Below are 23,992 nucleotides of genomic sequence, written 5' to 3'. Positions count from 1 at the left end.
AGTTTTAGTTCATTATTTTCATTTTTTAGAAGTGAAAAAGCACTATTTCCCCATTAAAAATGAAAATAAATAATAGAAGGAAACCAGTGATTAAGTCTCCACTCCTCCTGTACCTAGAACAGAATCTCATAGTAGGGCATTTAAAGTGTCTTATTAAGACAGTTTTCTTTACTTAAGTCTCCCAATGAAGTCGACATGGAGGGCCCTACAAACAGGAAATCTTAAACATTGGAAAGGGGACTTATACATAAAGTAAACATTAAAGAAGGATCTTGGTTATGTGGAAGGGTATCGCTGGACAATGCAGCACTATCTTAAGCACCCTGTGAAACCTCCATTTTAATTGTACTTCAAGCAAATTACAGAATAGCAGTGCTACATCAGCGGTAAAGAGGGTAAAGATAGGGCTACAGTGCAGAAGCAGCCATGGGAAAAATTTTCCTTCTGCATTTCTGGCGGAAAGCCAAGGAACAGAGAACTACAGTGAAATGACCCAAGGTCATAAAAGAGCTGAAAATAGAGCAAATTACCTGCATGTAATGAGTCATTTCTGCAGTATATGTGAGCATTTCTCCCTCCCTCCCTCTTAAGTTATAATTCACTTATGCACAAGAAAGCATGGAAATATTAAGTTAAGGTGCCCACCTTCACTTCCGCAGTATGTTGACAATGACTTCCACCGTTTATTGCACTCACAATTTATTCCGCATGCACTCATACTTTCCCTTGGTCTTCCAACTTCAGTATTCTTCACCTGCTGATTGGTGGCAACACTGTTGTTGGGGTTGGTGATCTATCACACTTTAATAGGATGTCTCTTTTTGTATCCTCAAGGATGTTCAAGGGTGGGGAGCCTGTTTCCCTCCTTTGTTGTTTAGTCGTGTCCACCTCTTCGTGACCCCCTGGACCAGTGCATGCAGGCACTCCTGTCTTCCACTGCCTCCTGCAGTTTAGTCAAACTCATGCTGGTGGCTTTGAGAACACTGTCCAACCATGCTGTTAAACTACAGCTCCCATCATCTTACAGGGCCGCCTTTTCATCTGTTTCAAGCCTCCCAGTGGGCATTTGGAAGAGGTGCTGTTAACGAACAGCAGTTATTGATTGGACCCTTTATTTAATTATTGACAGCTATTGCACTCTAGGGATAAAGGCTACTGCCTCAGTGAAAGACTTTTTCCCAGGTTTATGCTGCTAGATGGTGCACATCTAGCTTCTAAACTTTGGAACTGGGGTCCTCTTATGCTCCTTGCACTTTCTGAGCTCTGCTGCACTGTGACGTTTCCTTCCTGTAACCAGGATAAGCTCCCAATTCTGCTATCCTTGTCTCTGAGGTTTGGCGAGTTAAAAATGGCTGTAGAGCTTCAAGTCTACTACTGCTGAAGTTCAGATAGACTGCTCCTGTTCAGTGCTGTTCAATTCCCCAGCCTCCAAGAAACCAAAAACAACTTCCTGGCAGCTGCTGCCAAGTATCATAATCTAATTTCCTCTCCACCCTCATCAATGTTTAATGGCTGAATGTGCTTTTCTGTGGAAGGCTGCAAGTAGAAGGCTTTTGGGAAGCTGAAAACGATGTCCCGGTACTCTGTCCTGACTACACCTCTAAACAAACAGATGTTTGGCTTTTTACCTACCGTCTTGAAAACAGGCTTAATTGTACTTTTTATAGTATTCAGTATTTATAGTATTCAGAACAGGGCCTACCAAGATTTCCTTTGGAATTTTCTCCTTACTTTACAGCCTGTCCACCCCACAAGTATCAGTTTTACATCAATTTTATTTTTGCGAATCGGCAGTGACAGAGCATATGCTTTGCATACAAAAACTCGTAGGTTCAATCTCTGGTATTTAATTGGCAGGGTAGGAACTTCTGCTTAAAATCCTGCAGATGAGCCAGTGATCCAACTGGTTATAAAGGACCTTCCTCTCTACCCCCCCTGCCCTTCCCCATGAGAACCCAGACTGAGCATTGCACTTTTGTGAATGTTCTGTGATACTTCTCTGCTTAAGAAATCCTGTTCCTGCACAAAACTACAGTTCCCATCCTAGGGTCCTCCTAGGGAACAGGAATCAGTATTAAATCAGTTCAAATCTTTCATGTAGATATGCCAGATCATATCTGGAGCATGAGGATGATGATGATGCCCCCCTTTCCCCCAGGAAATCAGCCCTGAGTGCTCACTGGAAGGACAGATCCTGAAGCTGAGGCTCCAATACTTTGGCCACCTCATGAGAAAGGAAGACTCCCTGGAAAAGACCCTGATGTTGGGAAAGATGGAGGGCACAAGGAGAAGGGGGCGACAGAGGACGAGATGGCTGGACAGGGTTCTTGAAGCTACAAACATGAGCCTGACCAAACTGCAGGAGGCAGTAGAAGACAGGAGTGCCTGGCGTGCTCTGATCCAGGGGGTCACGAAGAGTCGGACACAACTAAACGACTAAACAACAACAACAACAACAATCCCCAAACAGGGACTCAAGGTGACTTACAGATAAAAACAACAGCTAGAAACAGGGAAAAGCCTCTCAATAAAAGCAATTAAACATTGATAGAATGAAAACTAATAAATGCAGAGAGAAAGTGAGAGGGAGGATTTTAATTCTATCAATGTTTAATTTTAGAACTATATAGATATAGATTATAGATATCATTATGTGTGTATAAACACACAGGACCAGCCCAATACATTTTGGCACCTGAGGCAAACTACAAAATGGTGCCCCCTCCCTGCCAGGGAAGAGGGCATGAAGATCTGCATCAGGAACAAGGGGGGAGGGAATAAAGATCTACATTGGGAACAAGGATGGGAGGAGACCAGCAGCCCCTCCTATTTGCCAAGAGGCCACTGTAGCCACCTAATATGGCAGCTAGGCTCTATTCAGCTTGGTAATTTAGGAACTACCACCGCTGACACCAGCCATCACTGGCAGCATTTGTGGGGGTGGGGGGCTGCCTGCCGCACCTCTCATTGCCACTGCGGCACCAGTAGCAGGCAAGGCATTCCTTGGAGGCGGAATATGTTGCTCCTGTGGATCCTGCCACCTGAGGTGGGTGCCTCACTTTGCTTCATGGATGAGCTGGCCTGTGTGTGTGTGTGTCTTATAAAGTGGTACCTCGGGTTACAGACGCTTCAGGTTACAGACGCTTCAGGTTACAGACTCTGCTAACCCAGAAATAGTACCTCAGGTTAAGAACTTTGCTTCAGGATGAGAACAGGAATCGCGCGGCGGCAGCGGGAAGCCCCATTAGCTAAAGTGGTATCTCAGGTTAAGAACAGTTTCAGGTTAAGAACGGACCTCCAGAATGAATTAAGTTCTTAACCAGAGGTACCACTGTATAGTTTTGAGGTGTGTCCCCCCCCCCCCGCTAAACCCTAGAAATGAGTAAATGGTAGGATTTTGACTATTTGAAGCATTGAAGGGAAGATTGGAGGCCAGTAGAAAAATACCGGCTAAGCTTCCTTTCCAAGCCAGGGCCTCACCTGGGATAGAAGCATTAACATGACAAAGGTGTTGGGCCTGGGCAGACAGGTTGCCAAGGAGATAGGAAAAGAGTATCTTTAACATGGAGTGCTGGGAAGAAGGGTGAGGGCAGTGACAGAGATTGATCATGGACAGTCTGGCTGAGAGAGATGCCTTTGACTCCCAATGCTGCACCACTGTGAGGAACAAGCCACTCTTGAAATGACCATGCTGTAAGATCTGGGCTCCCTCCATGCAGACTGAAGCTGTAAGTATGTGAATAACACACACCACCAGGTCTTCAATTCTCCACAGCAGCACAACCCCTGGATGAGCGCCTGCAACACCCCTGTGAATCTTGCTACCACTTGGCAGAGCGTGGGGGTGGTGCCCAACATTTGTAGCAATATATATACAGTGGTACCTCGGGTTACATACGCTTCAGGTTACAGACTCTGCTAACCCAGAAATAATGCTTCAGGTTAAGAACTTTGCTTCAGGATAAGAACAGAAATCGGGCTCCGGTGGTGCGGCAGCAGAAGGCCCCATTAGCTAAGGTGGTGCTTCAGGTTAAGAACAGATTCAGGTTAAGAACAGACCTCTGGAACAAATTAAGTACTTAACCCGAGGTACCACGGTAAGTGGCGGCCATCTGTCTGTGTCTTAGCAATGGAAGAGCGCAATATCAGAGAGAAAGTCAAACTGTGGCAGCCCCTGCTGCGGCTCTAGAGACCAATACAGGAGAGGCATGTTTTATTGCAGCTGGGGCAGAGGAAGGTGTCTGGATTTGTTGCTCCAGATGCCCCATACCGTGATTAGGGATTTGGTGCGTTTGAGCGGCCATTTAAAAGAAAACCCCTCCGCTGCCCGGACAGCTCAGTCAGCAGCGCATGGCTAGACGTGCCAGCCGCTCCTTTGGGTCGAGCGCCAAGGGCTCGATTCCGCCCCCTCCAGACTCCTGCACTGCAAAGGGAGAGACGCCCCTCGGGGATCACGTCCAGCTGCGCGAGTCTACCGAACCAACGGCGGCAATAGCAACCTGCTTACGTCACAGTCGCGCTCGCTCAGCCTTCTTCAAAAACGGCGCCCACGTTGGCGGGAAACGACGTCACCATTGAGACCTCCTTTCCCTCGCACGCTCCGGAAAGCGCAGAAGCCGCGCCCCCGCTCCTCATTGGAGGAGCCGGGGAGAGGCGGGGCGAGGCTCTGCGACGCGGCGAGAGGGAAGGCGGCGCCACGGAGCCCGGATGTTGGCGGGGCGGCCGGAGGCGCGAGGCGCAGAGGAGGCAGCGGCCGGAGGGAGAGGCGAGCGCGGGGCGGGGCGGGGCCCATGGAGGGAGAGCCGGGGCCTCTCGGGGTAAGGGCGGCCGGGGGGGGCGGGAGGCGGGGGGCCCCTCCCCCTCTGACATCCCCGGCTGGCAGGGAAGGAGGGAGGCAGCTCGCCGCCTCCCTGAGGAGAAACTCCGGGTGAGTTTCCGGGCGCCGGGCGTCCCTGGCCTGGGAGGGGCGAAGGGCAGGCGCTCTGCATGTGTCTCAGGAGCACTGCTTCCGCCGCTGCCCCCCTTCCTGGGGGCGGGGGGAGGAGCCTGTTTGAAGCCTCGTCGCCTGGCTCCTCCCTCCAGGAAGGGCTTCTGAGGCGGCGGCGTTGTCGCCCCACAACCGCCCCACCAGGTGGGAAACGCGGCCTGCCTGCTGGGGAGGCTCCGGGGCTCCTGGCTGCTCTCCCTTTGCTCTGGCCTCCAGGTCTGCCCAGGGGTGGAGAGGCTGGGCCTCGGGATGCCTCAGCGGGGCCTGCTGGGGTTCTCAACTTTCAAATTCCGAAAAGGAGGGGTGCTAAAAAGTAGTAATAGGACTTGGCAGCTCAAAAGATACTTTGGTTAAATTAATGTAATTTAGTTTTGTGTGTAGAATTACATAGAAATCCCTTTAAATGATTGCCAAGTACTTGCAGTCACATTATATATTAATAGTTATTATTTAGCCTTGCTTGACATTTTCAGAAGATAAAATTATTATTTTGGGGTTTTCCAAAAGCAGTTAATGTACTTCTTCATCAAACTTATCAAGCTAAATGTTGCTCAACCACACAGAAAATAGCAAATTTGAATTCCTCGCAGCTAAAAACATATTTTCAAAACTCCTCACTGAAGGAATTTGTAGACATTAAGTTTCATCCCCTAAATTGACATGTCCTAATACCACGGATTGATGAAAATTGCATGTGGAAAAGGTGCTGCCGCACTCTTTGTGGACTTCCTGTAGGCCTCTCATTGATTAGATGGGGCTCTGGTTTGATCCAATGGGTCTCCTCTTCAGTGTTTGAAACTCCCATTGTCCTAGGTGCATTTTGCGACAGGAATATCATTAGCGTGAACAGTTTTCTGAGCTCTGGGAAAGGAGGACTTCTTCCTGCCTCCCCACTCAAGAATATTAGGGGGGGTGGGCAGGGGAAGGACTAGACCGTGTGAAAAATAAACATAATATTTTAGCTGCAGCTCATTCATTTTCAGCTTTGTATCCTTGATATTAAAAAATTGTGCCTAGACATTCTGTTGTTGCACCCATAATATAGTTTTAAGGTGCCATTTAGTTCCTAGCTTTCATATCTCAGTTTCCAACACTGCTCCTCTTAGATTGCATTCTAGCCACCACATGACTCTGACTGGAATCTTGAGGTTTCTGTAGACCGCAGATAGGTTGTGGCTGCTCCGAGAAAGTTGGATCATGTTCTAAGCAAGCACCACTAGCAGAACAGGTGTGAAGGCATACCTGTTTAGCCAAGCATTTCCCCATAACCTGTACTTTGGATTTTATTGTTTTAAATGTCATGCTTTTTAACTGACTTGGTTTACTGCATACAGGCAACTCCACATTTGCATAGGGGTTGGTTCTGAGACATTGTTCTGCCCCTGTTATGGGGCCGGAAATGGCGCATGCGTTAGCTGTCGCATGTGCCTCTTTCTGTGGGAAATTGAGTAGTTGTCAACTTGACAACTTAATAACTGAGTTGTGCAATTGTATACTTGGCATTTGATTGTGTAATGCTGAGTTAACACTGCTTGGTGCAGGATTAAGGAATGGTAATCAGTTTGCTGCAGTGGCTGGAGCAACTTGGTTGAAATGGATGCTGTTGAGATAACATCACTGTTGGAAACTGGTTATCCCAAGTATCCCACTCCTGGTTTTCTAGTACATTGTTCATATCTGTCTTGGAAGCTTCATGACCAGCTGAGGGTTTGAACCTTGTTTTATTTTGTCCAAACTTGTTCCACTAGGGGTTGGGGAGCAGAAATGTAAACCATTATTAGTAACAGTATTTCTGTTGTTGTGATGATGATGTGTGTAATGGCTGCTTGCTAAACACAAAAAGCAGAACTGATGCCTATAGTATATTCCCTGGAACTTCTGGGTTCTTGGCAATGCGGCTTTTGCTCAGTTCAACATAGACTTCTTTTTGAACATGATCTTCTCCCATAGGTAGATCCTTACAGCCATAATGGATGATTTAAACCTGCACTACAGATTTCTGAACTGGAGGAGAAGGATCCGGGAGATCCGAGAGGTGCGCGCTGTTCGCTACCAAGAAAGATTCAAACATATCCTTGTTGATGGAGACACATTAAGGTAATTTTTGGTGCTGAGAAAGCCGAGGAATCTATTTTGGACTTTTGAAGAAGCACAATTTACATTTAATAGATACTCTTACAAGAATATGATGATGATAAATTTAATATTTATAGCCTGCCAATCTGGCTGGGTTTCCCCAGCCACTCTGGGCGGCTCCCAATAAAATATTAAAAACACGATAAAACAGCAAACATTAAAAACTTTCCCAAACAGGGCTGCCTTCAAATCTCTTCTAAAAGTCAGGTAGTTGTTTATTTCCTTGACATCGGATGGGAGGACGTTCCACAGGTCAGGTGCCACTACCGAGAAGGCCCTCTGCCTGGTTCCCTGTAACCTCACTTCTCATAGTGAGGGAACTGCCAGAAGGCCCTCGGTGCTAAACCTCTGTGTCCGGGCTGAACAATGGGGGCAGAGATGCACCTTCAGGTATACTGGGCTGAGGCCATTTAGGGTTTTAAAGGTCAGCACCAACACGGAAACGTACTGGGAGCCAATGAAGGTCTTTCAGGACTGGTTTTATATGATCTTGGCGGCCACTCCCAGTTACCAGTCTAGCTGCTGCATTCTGGATTAGTTGTAGTTTCCAGGTCACCTTCAAAGGTAGCCCCACGTAGAGCACATTGCAGTAGTCCAAGTGGGAGATAACTAGAGCATGCACCACTCTGGTGAGACAGTCTGCGGACAGGTAGGATCTCAGCCTGCGTACCAGATGGAGCTGGTAGACAGCTAACCTGGACACAGAATTGACCGGCGCCTCCATGGACAGCTGTGAATCCAAAATGACTCCCAGGCTGCGCACCTGGTCCTTCAGGGCCAGGGAGTCTCCCGCCCCCCCAAAACAGTACTTCTGTCTTGTCAGGATTCAACCTTAATCTATTAGCCGCCATCCATCCTCCAACTGCCTCTTCAACATTTTGTACTTCTTACAGATGAGGATTTAATCCCTTTAAATTCATGTTGATGGGAAATAGCAAATATGTGGAATAAACTCAGATCTCCAAGACAGATGGCCTAGTTGTTGAAACAATCAGAGCACCAAAAGTTTTAAACTCCAGAATGGCTGTACTAGATTAAGAATATTTCTGTGTTCACCAGGAATTTAATGGCATTTAAGCCCCACCTCACTGCTGACTTTCCTTTTATAAAGAAAAAAGTTTGTAGGTCACTCTTCACTCTCCTCCTTTAGTGACCCACTTGGTGCAACAACTTTGCTGTCATTTAGAATAGGTTGGTCAGCTGACTGCGTGGGTCAGACCTAACAGTAAAACAATTTTATCTCTTTAGTGGCTCTCCAGACAACATATTAAAAAGAAAATATTTCTAAGTTGTAAAATAAAACCGAGGTTCCCTAGTCCTGAATTATAGGGAAAGAAATAAGTTTTTTTTTAAAAAAATTGGAGAACTGAGGTCTGGGTCATTTAATTCCTTTTGTGGCTTTTAAACTCGCCTGCCCTGTAAACCAAATGTTGAAGGTCTCTATAAAGCATTGAATTCTACACCTTTGCCTAGGTCAGTTGTAGCCAAATCCCTTTGGATGTTGTTAGACTACCTCTCATCAGCCTCAGCTAGCATGTACCCGTGGTTAGATATGATAGGAACTATCTGGAGGGCACCATGTTGGCTACCTCTTGCCCAGTTATTCTGTCTCCAGGTGGCTTCTGGCCTAGTCAGTGTCATGAAGAAATACTGTATCAGCAGTGTGGAGATCTTGCTCCAGGAGGGAGGTGATTGCTGAAGTTTAGGACTTTACTGTTGATAGTCCCTTGCTTCTTTTGTTGTGGCCTGATATCTAGGCCTGAGTTTTCTTATCTGTTGCTGCTTCTAAAGCGGTTGCATTTTGTACTTTGATTAGTGGAGAAGCTGACCTCATATCTTTTCTGCAGTTACCATGGAAATTCTGGTGAAGTTGGCTGCTACGTTGCTCCTCGCCCACTGACCAAAGACAACAATTATTTTGAGGTAACTTGCTCAGCTCTCTTGACAATTGGGAGGCATCTTTTTTTCTTTTTGCAACGGGTTTGGAGCAATAGTTATCAAAATGCTGTTAACACCAAGGATCCTCCATGGTTTTCACTTTTTGTGTCTAACAGTTTTGTTTTCTGTTGCTGTTGAGGGCCAGGCTAGAACCAAACGACCAGAATTTTAGCAAAAGATTAGGCCACGTTTCCTAATGGTAAGAGCTGATTGGCAGTGGGGCAGGCTGGCTTAGGAGGTTCTCCTTCCTTTGGATGTATTTAAGGAGAGCCTAGGCAGCCATTTGTTAGAGATGTTGTAGTTTCATGATTTCTGCATCAAAGGGGAAAAGTCAGGCATGACAAACATAATAGTGGGGGTTGGGTCAAGGGAAGAGCTGCTAATGATGGCAAACATCAGCGATGGTACTTACTAGAACCACCAAGCTGAGTATATCCCAGCAGCAATGTGATCTACTGTGGTCTACTACTGTGGTCTACTGTGACCTTTAAACCATTTCTCAATGCTGCTTGTCTAAGACTGTAAACACAGAGTTGTCCCGGACCTGGCAGACTATAATATATGGCTGACAGGACTGCATTTGTTTTGATGGGTCATAGAATGTGTAAAAACTCATTCTAGGTAAGTTGAGGCTCTGGCACAGTAAGTGGCTGCTAAGCATATTAAGTGCTCCAAGCAGTGACAGAGTGTTCTTCGCTGGCGCCTGGGGTGGGTGGAGCATGGCAGCAGATTGATGCCTGCCCACTGGAGCTAGCGGTGCTGCGCTGCGCCACTTGCCTGACCATGCATTGGGGAGCCTGGCTGGCCGACACTGCTGACACCACCCTACTTTGAGGGGTGCATTCACAGCACCCTGCGAGTGCAGTGCCATTTTGTGAGACTTGCAAAATGGCACAGGGATGGCAGGGCGTATGCCTATTGCATCCTTCCGAAGCCACCCTCCATACATAGTGGGGAGAACTGTTTTTAAGAGCATTTGACGTGCCTTTGACAGTCTGTGCAGGGTAGAGAAGCTGGTAGTTGATGCTAAGGCCATGTCATGTCCTTACGCCATTGGCTCAGCGGGATTCATTGCTAGTGGGGTCATTGTGCTAGCAAGTTAGTGGGAAGGGGAGAGTAGATTCCATTCTCCAGATGTGGATCTTTATGTAGCCAAAATGGAGGTAGCAACTGATCAATGGGCTTGGGCAAACCCAAGGTTTGCAGAAATACTAAATAATCCTTAGGAGTGCCCACCCCCTGCAAACACCACAGCCGAATGATGACTGAACATTCTTCATGAAGATGAAATGCTGACAGACTTGTGGGGTGGAGTGGGAGCAGAAACCTGGAGCAAGTATGCATATAATATTTAATAGCTGTTTGACCCATTCTCCACATTCTCATGGGCAGAGAGGTGTGTAGTCCTGGAAGGTAGATACAGTGGTACCTCGCAAGACGAATGCCTCGCAAGACGGAAAACTCGCAAGACGAAAGGGTTTTTGGTTTTTTGAGCTGCTTCGCAAGACGATTTTCCCTATGGGCTTGCTTTGCAAGACAGAAACGTCTTGCAAATTTGTTTCCTTTTTCTTAAAACCGTTAATACAGTTGTGACTTGACTTCAAGGAGCAACTCATAGCACGCGGTGTGGTAGCCTTTTTTGAGGTTTTTTGAAGACTTTGGTGATTTTTGAAGCTTTTCCAAAACTTTTCCGACACCGTGCTTCGCAAGACGAAAAAATCGCAAGACGAAAAAACTCGCGGAACGAATTAATTTCGTCTTGCGAGGCACCACTGTAATTTAGAAAGGGAACCCTGGAACTCCTTTCATGATAGTGGGCAGAATCAAGTGTGGTGTGAACAGACTTCAACTTTCTCTACTTCCCCTGCAATCCCCAGATCTGCTCTGGAGAGTCCCCTAATCCCCTAAGCAGATTTTGAAGATGGGCAGGAGAGAGGAGAGGAAGATGATGTCATGTTGCTCAAGAGGATGTCCATTCTGCTTACACACAGTTGGATACAATCCAGTCATTCTTAGCTAGGGGTTGGCAACCTAAGGCCCATGGGCCACAAGCAGCCCACAGTGGTCGTTTAACCGGCCCACAAGCCGCCCGCTCGGCAAGGCCCCGCTGCTGCGCTAAGCCGGCGTAGTGCTTCTGCAGCGCCAGAAATAGCATCTGCACAGATGCAGAAAATGGGATCCATTGGAGTGAACCGGCCCAGGCGAGGTAAACCTTGCCGATCCCTGTTCTTAGCCATTATAGAGTGTGTTAAGGAGTTTAAAATGCTCTTGTGTCTTATGTCTGTAATCTTCATAACAAACCCTATAGAATGTCAGTAGTAAGTCCCTATTGCAGATGGCAAATTTGAAGTCAAGAGATTAGTACCTTCCCTAAAGTCACCTACATAATTTTTTTGTATGAGAGATTTGTGCCGGGAACTTGTTCCTCTTAGTTCATATGCTACAGTGACTCTGCTATCTTGTCATGTCAAATAACATTTCTCACCTCCAGTCCCCAATATTATTTACTGTTACATTCTGTACAAAGTCAGCTTGTTTTAAAATCTACTCAGCAACCCACTCATGTTTCCTTTATATACCAGGCAGGAAACGGGCCCTCTTCCTTGGAGGAAAGTACTACTGTCTTGGTGCATTCTCTCTTCTGTCTTGTTCCTAGGTGTCAATTGTGGACAGCGGTGTGCGAGGGACCATTGCAGTGGGGCTGGTGCCTCAGTATTATAGCCTGGACCATCAACCCGGATGGCTACCGGATTCAGTTGCCTACCATGCCGATGATGGCAAGTGAGTTAACTGCTTACATTTCAGGAGCTTAAGAGCCATTCTACATGTTTTCCCCCCTCCATGGGTGTAAGAAATAAGTATGGCCAGTGCTTTGTTTCTAGGGGGACGCAGGGGGACGCATATCCCTAAACATTTTGTGAATCTAAGTTTGGCCTCATTGAGGGGCAGTCCTTCAATATGAGTATGAAAATGAGAGTACCCCAAATTTTTTTTTAAGAAAAAAGCACTGACTATAGCTGTCAATTGATTCAGCAGAACTTGGTTGCTTCAATTTGCCATTCATAAAAACCATACTTTTACTTGTTTTTAGGTGATGCACATGTGCCATGGCTGGCTCTCTCCTGCATGTGATGGAATAGAGGGTTCTAAGATGAAGCAAACTCTTAGATTTTCATTTTAAAATGTTACTTTGAAATGTATCATCTCATTCAGTGGCCACCCACCTTGTAGATCAAATGGCTTAAGCAAGTTACCTTATCCTTTAGTTGGCTAAACATTGCAGCCACTGAAATAATTCAGTGTGAACAATTGCATGTATATCTGACCCACACATGCACACACGCTCTTATGTGAGGGAAACTGGAATTAGAAGCAGGTTTCCAGTGCATTTACAGTAGGTAAAATACCCACATTTTGCAATGTTCACACATGGTGGTGTGCATTCTTTATTTCCCCCTCTGCTTCTCCTGGTGACAATGTGCATTTCTTAAGTGTGTAGTTGCATCTGAAGGTCTTCTCCTGCTGCACCTACCACCATAAGAAGGATAGTTGGTGGCCCCTGGAGAGTGATGCCCTGCCTGTGAAATTCCCTCCAGGTCTGGTGTCTGCTTTGCTTTCATTTTGTTGCTAGGTGAAGACCTTTCCTTTCCCAGGTTGTTAACATTGCTAACTTTTAAAGCTTCTAATTCTTTTTGAGTTGTTGTGAGTTCCATTGCTTGGAATTGTATACTGTACTTTGCTTTCTTTTTCTTTTAGATGACTTGTGGTTTGTTGGTTTTTACTGTTTTGAAAGCTGCCTTAGGAATGCTGATTGGCCATTGAAGGCTGAGGGTATATGTTTCAGAAATAATAAACAATTTTTAAAAAGAGCTGCCAGGGCTGAAGTTCCATGGGAAATAACTCTCCTCCCCTTACATCATATGCTTTGAAGAGTTGTGACTCCTCAGTATTGAGGACTGTGTGTCCATGCTTGCATGCACATGGGACTCTTCTCAGAGAATCTGGGTTGCTTGCTACAGCAGCCATTCTTGCTTGCTTGCAGATCTTACTCTTGTGCTTGAAAGCTCATGGGGTTGCCATTCTGTGTTTTGCAGCACAGAGGGGAGAGGAGGGAGAGTGACCAGAGGTAGTTGTGTGTGAGGAGAAACCCTGAGGAAGGCATCCTGGAGGCTTTGCAGGGCCTGACACTCCCCCATCTTCAGCAACCATTATTTTAGATTTGGAGTTGCTATCCTCTGGCCCTCCAGGTGTTCTTGGACACCTCCCATCAGCCAGCATAGACACTGGCCAGTGGTTTCTGAATCAGTCTTCTCCCACTCTAGCAGTGGTCTGCTGTAGGATGTTGGTGCCTTTCTGATACCAGTGTAAGTAGCCAATTCTAGAATACAGATAAGATAATGGGGCTGGGATTCTGGCTACACTCTCTTTTCAAGGGAACTTAGAAGGATCACTTGTGACGTTTCTGGGTGCTTCTGTTTGGTGAGGAAATGGATAGAACTTAATGTGAAACCTTAAACTGTGGGCTTCCCAAACTCAAAGAGTGTTCTTTAAGATTATAGACCTGATTACTGTTACCCTATTAGTCTTGTGCATCATAATATTGTCCATTTTTCATTGGATAATGACACATCTTGTCCATTAAAACTTATTTCAAGACCTGCTTTTGTGTTTACCCATCCAGACTTTACAATGGCCGAGCCAAGGGCCGTCAGTTTGGGACAAAGTGTAGCTCTGGGGACCGAATCGGCTGTGGGATTGAGCCAGTGTCTTTTGAAGTCCAGACAGCTCAGATATTCTTCACCAAAAATGGAAAGAGGGTAAGTTTGGTAGCTTCTTTGTTGGGGGTTAAAGGAGGCATTGCCCCAGGGCACATCCTGAAGGCACATAATGCAGCAGCCTTGCTGAAACTAAGCAGGTCTGGGTCTGGTCAGTTCCTGAATGGGTGGCTTCCTGGTAACCCCATGGAACCCCAAGGAAGAAACGTGGATATATAAATGAAACAGAAAATATAGTATTTTCCCCTCCCAGAGAAACAGGAACTTCCCTGAGGCCACCTATTGAGTTGATGAATGAAATGAGATTTGACCCAGGGAACTCCTGGCTTACAAACTTGGAGTCATCTGTCACATATTAAAAGAATGAGGTGATGGAATCCTGGACTGTACCAACCTTGATTTGCGAGTGGAATTTCATTTTTTAACTCTTCCCCATGTAAAATAACCCCCTCCTTGCATGTAGAGAACTTAGCACAACAAGGGGAGACCCACGCTGTACCTTTTGCTCCACCTTGCTAGTTGTCTAAATACAAAGGGTTTTTTTATATTAAAAAAAATCTCCCCCATCCCAACAGTCTGAAGTGGTACAGTCCAAGAACTCTGCCAACTCACTCTGCCACTTCATTCTGTGCAATCTGTAGAATGGTTCTTGGCTAGTTCACTACACTGATGTATTCTGGAAAACAGAAGCAGCGCTATGTATAACAGAGAGATTGGCTTCCTCCCACAGGTGGGCTCCACTATAATGCCACTTTCCCCAGAGGGGCTCTTCCCAGCCGTGGGAATGCACTCACTTGGGGAAGAGGTCAGACTCCATCTTCATGCAGAGCTGGGCAATGAAGAAGAGGACGACAGCATCATGATGGTGGACAGCTATGAGGATGAATGGGGCCGACTGCACGATGTGAAAGTGTGTGGCACAGTGAGTGAGCATCTCTTGGAGGGGTGGGGTGTGATGGATCTCCTGGGTAAGGCACCTGTGCTTTGGGGGAAAGCCTCAAAGACCCACCCAGAGAACAGCTACTTGCTCTCTGGAGTGTGCATCTGGGTGGGAGGGAGGGATATCCTGTCCTCTGTAGACTTGTCCAGCCCCATGAATAGTTGTCATTCATCCCAGCTGCAAATTTGGGTGATCAAGCACCTCTCACTTCTTAAACAAAGTGACGCCAACCAAAAATAGGGTGGTTGTTTCTTTATACTTGGGGGACACTCTAGATCAGGGTCTCCAGCTGTTGTTAGACTACAACTCCCATCATCCCTAGCTAGCAGGGCCAGTGGCAAGGCTGATGGGAACTGTAGTCCAAAAACAGCTGGAGACCCAAGTTTGGGAAAACCTGCTCTAGATATACAGTAAATGTTTAACTGTCTATGTTTAAAGCTGCTTAAACAACCTGGTAAGGAATGCTGAGTCTCGAGGAATCATGAGGTGTTGAGGTTCCAGTTTAAGGGTGTGGGGAAGGAGGAAAGGAGAAAGGAAGGGATAACAGGGAATTGGCCTCCCTAAGTCCCTAATAGCTTTTTGTAAGTATATTGAAGAGGGGATTAAGGTTGGGGGAGATGGTTCAAAAAAGTATATTTCCTTGCACCGTACAGGGAACGTCAGGAGTCAGGAAAGGAAAAATGACTCCTTTCCCCTCTCCTGACCCACCCTCCCCCAAACACAGACAAAGACAGACACACAACCACCCCAAGTTCAGTGCTGTCAGACAGCTCTAAATCAGATCCCTCTACGTCTTCATAGCACAGCAGGGGAAGGACTCACGCAGGACAGGACAATCAAGGTGTCTTATCGCCCTGCTCCCACTCACTTCCCTGAATAGTACAAGTTCCAAGCTGGCCAGAACCCTCAATAGCTTGTTAGGATCAGGATGCGTTGCAAAGTTCTGTTGCAGGCTCCACTTTTTATTCTCTGCATGTACCTTTGATTATTGGTTGTTGAGGACAAATTGGCAGGGGGAGGGGTGTGATTACTGTCCTGTCCTGCTTTATGAGGTTCCCAGTTTTGGTAATAGAATGCCAGAAGCGTTTAGATGCACGGTTGGCCTTAATCTGGCAGGCTCACTTACATGAAAAAGACACGTGCCTTTTTTTCACTTGGTGATGCAGATCTGCAGTCATGTTGGGGAGGTAACCATGTGGTGAGCATAACTCTTGCTGGTACCTCTCAGCTTCAATGATTGGTGGGGGAGATTCAGTACAAGCTGAAATGCCATGTCTCTGTGTATTAGGAGAAGATGCACTTGGCCTAAAGCCAGTTTGCACTAACCATTCAGCAAAGCGTGCTCTAGGGCAGAGGTTTTCAGTCTTTTTGAGTCCATGGCTTCTTTGACCAAGTTCATTTTTCTGCAGCACCCCTGTGGGGCTCAGGAGTCCAGGAATGTCATCCCTTGCCTGCAGAGCTGGCAGCCTCTCCCCATTTTTTGAACACCCTCCCTTGTGGATTGTTCCTTCAGCCTTCTCTTCTCTTCTCTCCTTTCTCCTTGGGAGTCCTCTGGGCAGCCGCTGCTGCCCCCCCCCCATCTCTGAGCCACCCCCCCCCCGCCCCAAAGAGAGGTGTCTCCTCACACTGCCCCACAGGGGCCTAGGACTTGTTTGTCCATTCCCAACAGCAAGAGCTGGCGGACTGGCTGGCTTCCTGGGCTCCCTTGCCTGCTTGCTTGCATACTCCAAAGCTGCCTCAATTCTTGGCAACCAGCACTCCCTGGCCAGGCCCATAGGCACCATTTGCCTGTGGAGCTTGTAGCCAGGGCTGCTGCAACAAGCAGCCACGCAAGCCTTTGGGAAGCAGAGTCTTGAGAGGGCATCAGAGGAGGGAGGGAAGGAAGGAAGGAAGGAGGGACAGAGGCCAGTGTTGCCCATGTCACCCCGATGATAATTCAAGGCACCCCAGGGTGCCATGACACACTGGTTGAAAACTGCTGCTCTAAAGCCTGGAGTGTGTGGCTTTGCTCCTCTGAATTCTCTGTTATTCCAAAAGTGGCCTCATTTCCTCATGAGATAGCATATACCGCCAGTATATACTGATTGCTGTGCAGGATGTAGAAGAGCAGAATAACTAGTATGCTGAAGTGTGGCATTGCCAGGAGAAGGAAAGAGGGTCTGCTTGTGCATGTGGGAGTGCTGGAAAAGGGAGCGGGTGGGTTGGAGGCAGGTACAGGGCTTAATGGTGCTGACAAAATAATTGACTTATATGGATTTAGTGATGGATCTTGAACCTGTCTTCCCTCCTTCCTGCTTAATTTGCAGACTGGCCTCTTAGTTTGGATTTCTCTAGAAATCCAAAATAGAGCCGTCTGGGCCTGAATCTGCTCTACATCTCCCTCCAGTGCAGAGTGGGTGAGCAGCCCAATAACCCAGTAGCACTCTTCTTGCTTGCTCTCCTCTCTAGGGGCCCTGACTAAGCACATGGTGTCCTGAGACTCCTTGTGTACTTGTTTTAGGAGCATTTTTTCTGTCTCCTGTGGGCTCAGATTGATGCTTGGCAGCATGTGAAGAGAATCTGCTGAAATCCCAAGGGCTGGGCAGAGTACACCAGCCTTCCCTCCCTCAGGGCAGCGGGTTAGGAAGAATACAGCCTTATGTCTAAAGTGAGATGTGTTTTTTAGTCCTAGTTTTTTGGGAAGTGGGGTCCAACTGTCTACTCAACAATACTTTGAGCACATGCCTCATATGCTCAGTAACACTCTCCCCTTCATATATTCTGACCCATTCTGGGAGCTCTGCTTTCAAAGCTCCTGTTCCTTGTGTTCACACCACATTCTTTCACTTTGTTTTTGGCTGGGCACCTCCCAGATGTAATGCTGCAGCCTGTTGTACTAAGTCAGGGTGAGGAGCCCGTGGTTCTCCCATATGTTGTTGGACTCCCAGCTTCTTTAATCTCTACTCAGCATAGTCCAGTGGTCAGGGAAGATGAGAGTTGTAGTCCAGCAACATCTGGAGGGCCAAAGATGCTCTGCCCCTGTGCTAAGTGGTGGTGACTCCTTGTGACGCGAATATGCACATTGTCTGTTGTTGGTTCTACTGCTGCAAAAGGAGGCTTTGGTGAAGAAGTTTTGGTTTAATCCCTTGCTAATGCTGATTGTGCTATTATTTTCTCCCAGAATTTCTCATCTGGCTTTCTTATTGCTGTTCAACAAATGAAGGCCTAGCTCTCATTGTGGTGGCAAACCTGACTGTTGGTGTGATGTAGATCTGTATGATCCAGTCTACCTCCATACAAAAAAAAAGTTTTTAAAAACAAATATTTCCCTGTATATAGAAAACAGAATCTTGGGGGTGTGCAGAGGATTTTATTTATTGTATCTATTAAAATCACTTTGTGAGAATTAGGCTGAAATAATCTTGCAGTATGTGCCTTTGAGTTCACTGAATGTTCCTAGGATGAAGAGGTGGCCTTGGGTGCCAAACAGGCATTATATCAAAGTTTTGTACTGGAGTCATTTTCAAATGGCTATTTAAGAACCTGAAGCCTCGGATCAGTTACTAGTTGATTTGGTGTTGTGCCACCTAGAATCTTGCTCTATGACACTAGTTTGAATCTCAACTCAGATAAAAAGTTCACTGGGTGACCTTGACCTAGTTCCCTTCACTCAGCCTAACATACCCCACAAGCTTGTTGCCAGACTAAAATGGGACAGAGGCTTATGATCCTCACACTGAGTTCCTTAGAAGAAGGGTGGGATAAAAATGTAATATTACCAGCACACAAACTTGACGCTCCCCAAGTCTCACATGGGATATTGGTAGGGCCATGTCTACTCTGGCCACAAAAATTAATGTGCATAAGCACCAGGGAAAGCTGACTTGTGCAACTGGTGTGGTTTTTGCAAATGGAGAACCTCTGCATGGATATTACTATTTTATAAAATGCTACTGGTTTTGCGAGTAGTGAGGAATGGCAAGGAGTTACAGATTTCCATTGGTGGGGAAAAACATTAAGTCTTCCTCTCACATTCCAGCCGCTGTAAGCTCTAGTTGTGAGTTGAACCCTGTGTCCAACAATATGCATTTCCTTTCCATTCCATAAAGAATTGTAGCACACACCTAGTCCTGGATATTGATGTTCATGTGAGTTGGGTTTATCAGCATATTTCAGTCACTGCTCTTGCGTTCAAATCTCTTTCCCAACAACACGAGGGCTAGAATCATACAGACTTGTTTTCTGCTGGATGCCAGAAACTGGAGTCCTCAGGAGTTAACTAGAGCAAGCTTCTGTGTTTTTGCAGTGGTGCAGAAAACGATTGTCTCACCCTGGAATGTTTCTTGCATGGCTGTCAGTGTTGACCATTGTCACTCTTGGCCTTGAACCATCTGGGCCAGATGTTCACTCAGCTTCATTTGTGAAAGCTTCCAGTGATAGATTTGCTTATCTTGCCTGCTAAAGTTGCCCTGTTGCCTAATGCTGTTGTTGTTAATAGAATATAACTTGGGGTGGGTGGGGGAAGGGCCATCTATAATTTTAAAATTGATCTCCTTCTGTCCTTCCCATAGCAGCCGTAAGGGAGCCATTTGGCACCCACACACCCTTCAGCAGCCCAGTGTGTATTACTGAATCCTGCAGTCTTCTATGCATTCAGAACACCAAGTTCTTCTGACCTTGATAGCATTCTTATCCTTGGAAATAAGTCATGGTTGGGGAGCTGGTGGATAACATGCATTATGTGCATAAAGTATATTTCCTTCCCCCCTTTAAAATTATGTTTTATTGAACAATTTCAGAAAGTGATGTGTTTGATATATATCAAGCATGTGCTGGAGAAACAGGAATACTACAATTGCAAATTGCATCATATATGATAAACCATAATTCTGGGACTCACTAGGAAATCATCACTTAAAATTCTCAAGGTAATAAGAGAAACACCAAAAAAGCCTTTTTATCTCTAACATGGAATGCTTTAATGCAATATTAATGTAATGCAGAGTCCATAAATTAAGCAATATAAGAAACCTTTTCCATTTCTATCTTAGGCATCAATATCTGCTTACACAAATGATTGATGGACATTAATTTCTCAAGTTTTCATGCTTCTTGAACTTGCTTGATAAGTTTATGCATGTTGGCAAAATTCCAAAATTTATAAAGCCTTTCCCCCCACCATTGTGCAATGCAGGGTTTTGGTTTTTTTGCAGATATAGCATCTGCATTACTTCTAGTGAGACAGGGAATGCATTATGGAAATAACACACACTGAGGATTCTTGTCTTGTGGGCTGATCTTTAGGAAACCAGAGTTCTATAAATCTGCAAGTTTCTATACTACTTTTTGTTTGTGTGACACTTTCAAAAGGTTCTGTTGAAGGCTGTGTGTTGCCCACTTCCTGTATCCCTGCCCTCTTTAGGCCCCTTCTGCAGGATCTCTTCAAAAGCTTTTCTTTTCTGTTGAATCAGAGATGATAAACTAGTGGCAGGCAGGCTGCATCTGGCCCCCAGCACCACCATTAAATCTTAATCCAAGGTGTGGTTAACAGAAGAACATTGTTCAGACAGTTTCCTCTGTAATGAAAGTTTTTTTAAAAAAAATCTAATAGGGTGTAGATTTATTGTATTGCTAACTCTTTTGCAAAGGACTGTTGGCAGTTTGCCTCTTAAGGTGGTCTTTCCGGAAGCTCATTTGTTTCCATGTGTAGCCTTGCACCCAAGAATTTGATCACATATGTCCCCAGACATTGGAAGCAGGTGATAAGATTGACTTCTGCAAGACGCAGGGAAATTCTTTTTTAAAATACTCATAGCAAGTAGCTTGATGCCAACCTGCATTTAATAACTCTCCTAATGGCCCCAGGGTACAAAGATTTATGTGTATGCAAGTGAATGTCCTGGGATGTGTGCTACTCATGGAGGAAGGGTCTTCCAGACCACTGCAAAGCAAAGAACATGAGTGGCCATACAGGTTTGTGAGGAGAGTGAAGGAGTCATCTCAAGGTGATGCCCACAGTACACTCAATATTTCAAATGTGCTCATGAATCCAAAAGGTTGGCCACTGCTACCCTAGCATAAGAACATAGGAGCCTTGTAGATCAGACCAAAAGTTCATCTCATCTAGCACCCTGGTCTCACAGTGGCCAGCCAAATGCCCCTTGCAATCTTGTAAACAGGACACGCCACTGGTATTTAGAGGCATGTTACCTCTGATATGGAGGTATTACACAAACATCAATACTAAGAGCCACAAATTCATGTAAGATAGCCTGCTGTTAAAGCCCTCCAAACATGTAGGATTAAAACTTACTTGACAGTCATGACAAGTAGTGGTTGAGTGATGCCACCAAAAAAGGCCTTCCTGTGGCAAGTTACTCCCCTTTCCAGCTGTAGCACATGCAGGTCACTGCCACATGAATGGATGCCATTACATTTTGGATCTTAACACACTCCCCGCCCCTCATGTCAGCCTGGAACACAGAGGGGTGGAGACTCACACCCTGAAGGCAAAGTTTGCACAGTGAGTAATGATGAATGTTACAGCCAGGTTGGGCTGTGTACCTCCAGGAGGCTTCATGGTGACAAAAGCATGTGCTCTGCCCCGAGGCTTAAATTATAGAGGCCCCCAAAGCTGTTATCTGGAAATGAAGAAGCTTCACAGCTTCCTTTGTAACAAGATGCTGTCCCAGGCTCTCATCTGGTGTTCTTCAGTAGAGAACATCTGAGGACATGCCAAAGAGACATTCCAGACCTTTTCATGAAAGAGAGCCAGCTGTTCCACCAGCAGATTAAAACGGTGACTGGAGGTCAGCCCCTTAAAGCCAATATTGCTTTGGTTGATGTATTTGCCCCAACCAAGACTCTGGGTTGTCTGCTGTTTCCAACTCTATCCTGTATACTGTCTGGCTGCTGCATTATACCACAAATATCTGAACATTGTACTCTTCTGTTAGACAGAGCTGGAAGGGGAAAGGCAGGGTGTGGCCATGTTAATGGGATCTGTCGCCCTTCGTATTTTAAAATGCCTTGATGCTTTTGGCTTGCGTTCTTCCTCCTTGTCTTCCTCCCCCTAATCTCTTGAACAGTACAGAAGCAGCGATAAAATAGATACTAACACATGAAAAATGTTTGTTGAGTCATGACCACCACACTGAGTGCCTTTATTCTATATGCTTGGTCCTTCTATCCAAGAGAAATTGGAGTGCATTTTAATGTTCACATAAACTGGCTTGGATCCTTAAATAAGTTAAGGAAGTTCATGGAAAGAAAGTTTCTCGTCCCCCCCCCCCCCCCAAAAAAAAAGACCTCCCAGAATGGTCGGGATGGACCTCCTGCACAACAGGTAATGCTTTCTTCATGAACTTTGATAAGTTAGGCTACAATCCTAACACCACTTAATAAGCCCTATGTAATTCAGTATGACTTATTTCTGAGTAGACATACTGTATTGGCCCAAATGTGAGCCATACCCCCCCCCCCCCAATTCCAACTGTGAAAAGTTAAAGTGCAGCTTATATTCATGACCTTACGCTGCTGGCAAAGCGGCGTGGCTCCCCTCCCCCAAGGATGCAGCCTGGGAGCGCAGAGCAATGGCGCCCTTCTCACCCGCTGCTCCCAAGCCTCCCCCGAGACGTCGGAACGAAGGGGGGGTGGGAAAGGCTGCTAGCAAGGCAGCGCTGCTCCACCGCCCCAAGGTAGCAGCCCAGGAGCACGGGGGAATGGTACCTGTAGGATTTTCTTCTACACTCGCCATTTATGGGTGTGAGTGCTTGAAGAATTTTAAGGGAGCGACTTATATTCGGGTATTGTCTTTTTTTCTTTCCCCCTCTTGAGTTTTAACGGTGCAGCTTATTTGAAGGTGTGGCTTATATTCGGGCCAATACAGTAGTTAGAATTGTGTTGTTAACTTAATCTTTTCAAACTGTACACCAGGGAACTGGTAGAAAATGCAGCAGCTGGACAACTGGGACCAAATACAGGGAACTGTGATTATCTCCCACTTTGTTTCCCCAGCAGAAATTAAAGCACATGTGTTCATCTTGCAAACCTTCCTGGGGACAGAATTCCAAAGCGTGTATGTGTGTTGGAGGGGCTACCACCAAGAACCTCTTTGTTTCTGTTGGCTGTCTATCTTGCTTCTACTGTGGTAGGACAAGAATAGGGACCTCTGAGGGATATTTTAATGTGGAGGCAGGCTTATGTAGGAGAAAGCTGTCCTTAAGATACCAAGTGGTCCCAAGTGGTTTAGGGCTAAAGAGATGTAACTAAGCAACCACCTGTGGTCAGTGCAGAGGCAGTTCAGATATTCAGTTGTGTAGCATCTTCTGATAAGGGTTGGGGGATATATCTAACCACATATGGGAATTGGGCCAGAGACACTGAACTGGTCGCTGGGGACAGGTTGTTAACTGTGTTAGCATTGATGAACTGGAAGAGCCGCAAAAAGATTCCATTGAGCACATGGATTGATAATATGGACAGACTAGCTACATACGAACGAATTCCATGTCAACGCAAATTAAGAATGGATAAATATGAAGAAATTTGGAAGGAATATTTAAGTGATAAGGGGGACAGTGGTGGGAAGTAGGGGGAGGAGAGGTGGGGAAATATTGTTAAAAAGGTGTAGTCATAGGTATATCAGTATTCAAATCTGAATTGTCAAATTGTGTTATTAGTGTTATTATGGTTTTTGTTGTATGTGTCTTTTGTGGTTGTTGAAAAAATGATTAAATAATTTTTTAAAAAACTGTGTTAGCATTGCCTGATACTCTGAAGTTCAGCTGATTCCTGGGGTTCTAATAACTGAGGGTATTCTGGTTTTTTATTTAAAGTAGTTTTGTTATTTTATGTTGCAACAGAAAACTAACAGCTTTGATGAATATAGGTGTTCTGATGTTCTTGTCATATTACAAATTTTCCTCTTTCAGAATAGTGGTTACCATTTTGATAACTACTATTCATCCCAAGCAAGTGAGCTATGGTTGCCTCCAGTTCTGAGCTCTGCTTTCAGTGCTCTCAGAACAGGGTTGTAGTTTCAAGTCTTTGGGAATAATGGTCCCTGAGAGTCAAAGAGAATCAAAGAATTGTAGAGTTGAAAGGGACCATGAGGATCATCTAGTCCAACCCCCTGCAGTACAGGAATCTTTTTGCCCAATTTGGGGCTCAAACCCACAACCCTGAGATTAAGGTCTCATGCTCTGCTGACTGAGCTATCCTAGCTATCTAATGCTA

At 45.8% G+C, this 23,992-nt stretch overlaps 1 protein-coding gene across 8 annotated transcripts in view; it reads left to right on the top strand.

Moving 5' to 3' along the window:
• The first annotated feature begins 4,660 nt into the window (after nt 1-4,660).
• The window catches only part of SPRYD3 (SPRY domain containing 3), a 43,576-nt gene continuing 24,244 nt past the window's right edge, over nt 4,661-23,992 (top strand). For 2 of the 8 annotated variants that reach the window (XM_028721257.2, XM_028721250.2), the window contains exons 1-6: nt 4,776-4,817; nt 6,942-7,084; nt 8,971-9,046; nt 11,718-11,842; nt 13,743-13,878; nt 14,567-14,758. In XM_028721257.2, the coding sequence (XP_028577090.2) occupies nt 4,791-4,817; nt 6,942-7,084; nt 8,971-9,046; nt 11,718-11,842; nt 13,743-13,878; nt 14,567-14,758 (699 nt within the window). In that variant the 5' untranslated portion in view covers nt 4,776-4,790. Of the gene's footprint in view, nt 4,818-4,842; nt 4,928-6,937; nt 7,085-8,970; nt 9,047-11,717; nt 11,843-13,742; nt 13,879-14,566; nt 14,759-23,992 lie in introns of those variants that run through there. The other 6 variants (XM_028721252.2, XM_028721256.2, XM_028721253.2 and 3 more) reach the window with 6 other exon arrangements.

The sequence above is a fragment of the Podarcis muralis genome, chromosome 2 (assembly GCF_964188315.1).
Source record: "Podarcis muralis chromosome 2, rPodMur119.hap1.1, whole genome shotgun sequence".
NCBI lineage: Eukaryota > Metazoa > Chordata > Lepidosauria > Squamata > Lacertidae > Podarcis > Podarcis muralis.
The sequence above is the reverse complement of the archived record's forward strand: the minus strand, read 5'-3'. Positions and strand labels throughout refer to the sequence as shown.